This window comes from Trichechus manatus, unplaced genomic scaffold, assembly GCF_000243295.1.
Source record: "Trichechus manatus latirostris isolate Lorelei unplaced genomic scaffold, TriManLat1.0 scaffold00258, whole genome shotgun sequence".
NCBI classification, from domain to species: domain Eukaryota; kingdom Metazoa; phylum Chordata; class Mammalia; order Sirenia; family Trichechidae; genus Trichechus; species Trichechus manatus.
The window spans coordinates 331,377-333,986 of NW_004444194.1; the positions used below are offsets into that span (position 1 = coordinate 331,377).

The 2,610-nt window shown below is 50.1% G+C and overlaps 1 protein-coding gene across 1 annotated transcript in view; it reads right to left on the bottom strand.

The window, feature by feature from the left end:
* TECR (trans-2,3-enoyl-CoA reductase) overlaps nt 1-2,138 on the bottom strand; it is a 31,483-nt gene extending 29,345 nt beyond the window's left edge. Inside the window, exon 1 of the mRNA XM_004389717.1 lies at nt 1,994-2,138. Coding sequence (XP_004389774.1) covers nt 1,994-2,008 — 15 coding nt within the window. The 5' untranslated portion in view covers nt 2,009-2,138. The remainder of the gene's footprint in view (nt 1-1,993) is intronic.
* Nucleotides 2,139-2,610: the final 472 nt, after the last annotated feature.

The window sequence follows — 2,610 nt, forward strand, 5'->3', positions numbered from 1 at the left end:
ACTGTTTAATGAGAAACTACTTGTTCTGTAAACCTTCATCTAAAGTACAATAAAAAAATTTAAAAAAAAAAAAGTCTTTTGAGGGGGCTGAAAAGACTGGGGATCTACTTTCGAAAACTCAGCCCCTGAAACCCCATGGAATTCTACTCTGACGCACATGGAGGCGCCATGAGTCGGAGTCAACTCCGCTGGTTTTACCTCTCAGTGGGGAGGGTGGCTGGCAGGAGGTGGGGGTTGATTTAGTCCCAAATAGACATGTATTCTTCGATGTGGATACTTGAAACTTTTTCTGAAAGATGTGTTGTATGTGAACAAATGCATCTCTGCTAATTTTTGTCTCCAGCAAACACTTTTGAGTAAAACTAATCTGCTTTCTGCAAACTCAGCTGAGACAAAGGCTCCTCTCATACAGGAACTTGGTAGCTATCACCTCAGTGGGGGACCCCCTCTCCCAGCAAGTGTTAGCAGAAAATGATAACAGAAATATACAGCAAAATAACAATTTATTTTTTTCTCCAATGTCACTTTGAACAGTGGATTTGAAGCTCCCCTTCTTTTGGGGAAGGAAAAAGTTTGAATAAGGTAGAGCATGTTCCCCAATCCAAGCCACTGGCATCAGGCTGTTCCCAGTGTCCGTGAACTAAAGCGCCCCGTCAAGTGTCCTCAGAGACCTACTTAATTTGCTTGCTAACTAGCAAAGATAAACTAACATCACTGTGCAAATTCCATGTGGATCTTCCATCCTGCATCTTTCAAACTAAATGTAGCTTTTTCTCCAGGGTTAAACAGAGGGTTTGAGAGGGAAAACTATATTAGAAGAACTTCATTCTAGAAGGAAAGTTGAACAACGAATGAGAGATTATTTTATTTAATCCTACCTCCTCATTCTTGGTACCACATCAAAAATAATTGAGGATTTCTGGGTTAAAGAGTTCTGGATAATTCGTGAAAATAACAGTAATAAAGAAGGCTGGGAGAGGTAGCACTATTCAGCTTGTGAATTAAACCAAGAAACCTCTCCACCTCCTAATTTTCATCTGAGGGCTGGCAAGGAACAGTGGCTAGGAAGCTGGGCTCTAGATTCCTGAATTCCTCCCTGTTCTGCATTTACTAGCTGGGGGGCCTCTGGGCAAGTCACTTGACAGCTCTAAGACTATTTCATCTATAAAAAATGGGAATAATGATGATGATGATGATGATATGAAAGGACAACAGATTAACAGAATCTACTAGGACACGAGTAAGCACTCAGTAAATTATTATATAAATTATTCTTGTTATTAATGTATTCATTATTAAACGACAGTTACTTAAAAATCAATAATTAAATGATTAATATTCTATTATCAGCTAGTTCAATAAGCGCATCGGAAGACTTCGTTTTAAGGGAAAAAGAGACCCAAGTTTGGAATCAAAAGACTTGGGCTTCAAGAGTAGCCGTGGGCGTGAGATTTCTCCTCAGTGGCACGAAGGGCTTGGTTAAAATGATCTCCTAAATTACCAAATAGCGAGATTAGCTTTGCTGCACCTCCATCACCGCCTAAGCTTCTCCACGACGTCCAAGGCGAGGAAAGGGGTCCAAAGCTCATACAAGAGAGAGCTGACTGCAAAACCTCTCCCTAAGTCCGGAGCGGCGGCATGTGCAAGGTTTGTGCAAGACTCCCTCGGTCAAGAGCAAGGGTTCTCCTCCCCCGCCAAACCCTGCAACTCGGCCCGCTAGGGGAACTGCAAGGAAACTACTCGCTTCCCAGGCCCCGCAGAGACCCAAGAAAAGGCACCCCCAAAACAGCCTGGGTTGCAGAATTATAAATACCTTTCCCACACATGCGCACTGTGATTTACGAGTGGCCCCCCGGGAGCAGCACGTGCCCACTGCGCCTGCGCCATCCAGCTCCTCCCTTCGGGAACACGACGAAAAGGGGGTCCCGTGGTCGCGCGAAGTAAAGAGAATGGTTTCTGGTAGTCGCCCAGCCCCTGTGGCCTTGTTTCTTACCTCATAGTGCTTCATGGCTCCTTCACACGGCGGCTGCGGCTGTTGCTGCTACTTCCGACCAGCACGCGACACAGCACCGAACGCCTCACGCGCTCGCTACCGCGGCGCGAGACTAACCGCAGCCCCGCGCCCGCCCCGCCCCTCCCTGCCGCGCGCGCCCTGCCGACCAATCAGCACGCGGGGCGCACAACTTCATCCCCGCCCCGGGGGCCATTCTGAGCAAGGACTAGCCCCTCGCGCCATGGGGCTGGCTAATCAGTGTGCGGGACCCAAGGACGGGGCGGAGCGCAAGCAAGAGTTGGGGCAAAGGGAGGCTTGGCCGCCCACCAATCAAAAGGGGGGGTGTCTCAGCGCCGCGCGCCCCTTGGCCCCGCCCCTGGCGGCGTCGCTGTGGAAACCAAGGGACGCGACGGTTACAGCAAGGCGGGGGGCGGGAGCAAGAAGTTGAGTGACAGGTAGGGTAGCATCCACATGGCCGGCGGTGCGGCCAGGTGAATTCCTAGGTGGGCGGCCCCCAGCGGTCCGGGGAGCGGCGAGAGAGGGCTAGGGGACCGGGGAGCGGGCTGAGGCTCCTGGAGAGCGAAGCCTCTCCGGCGAGGGGACCTCATCTGACGTGA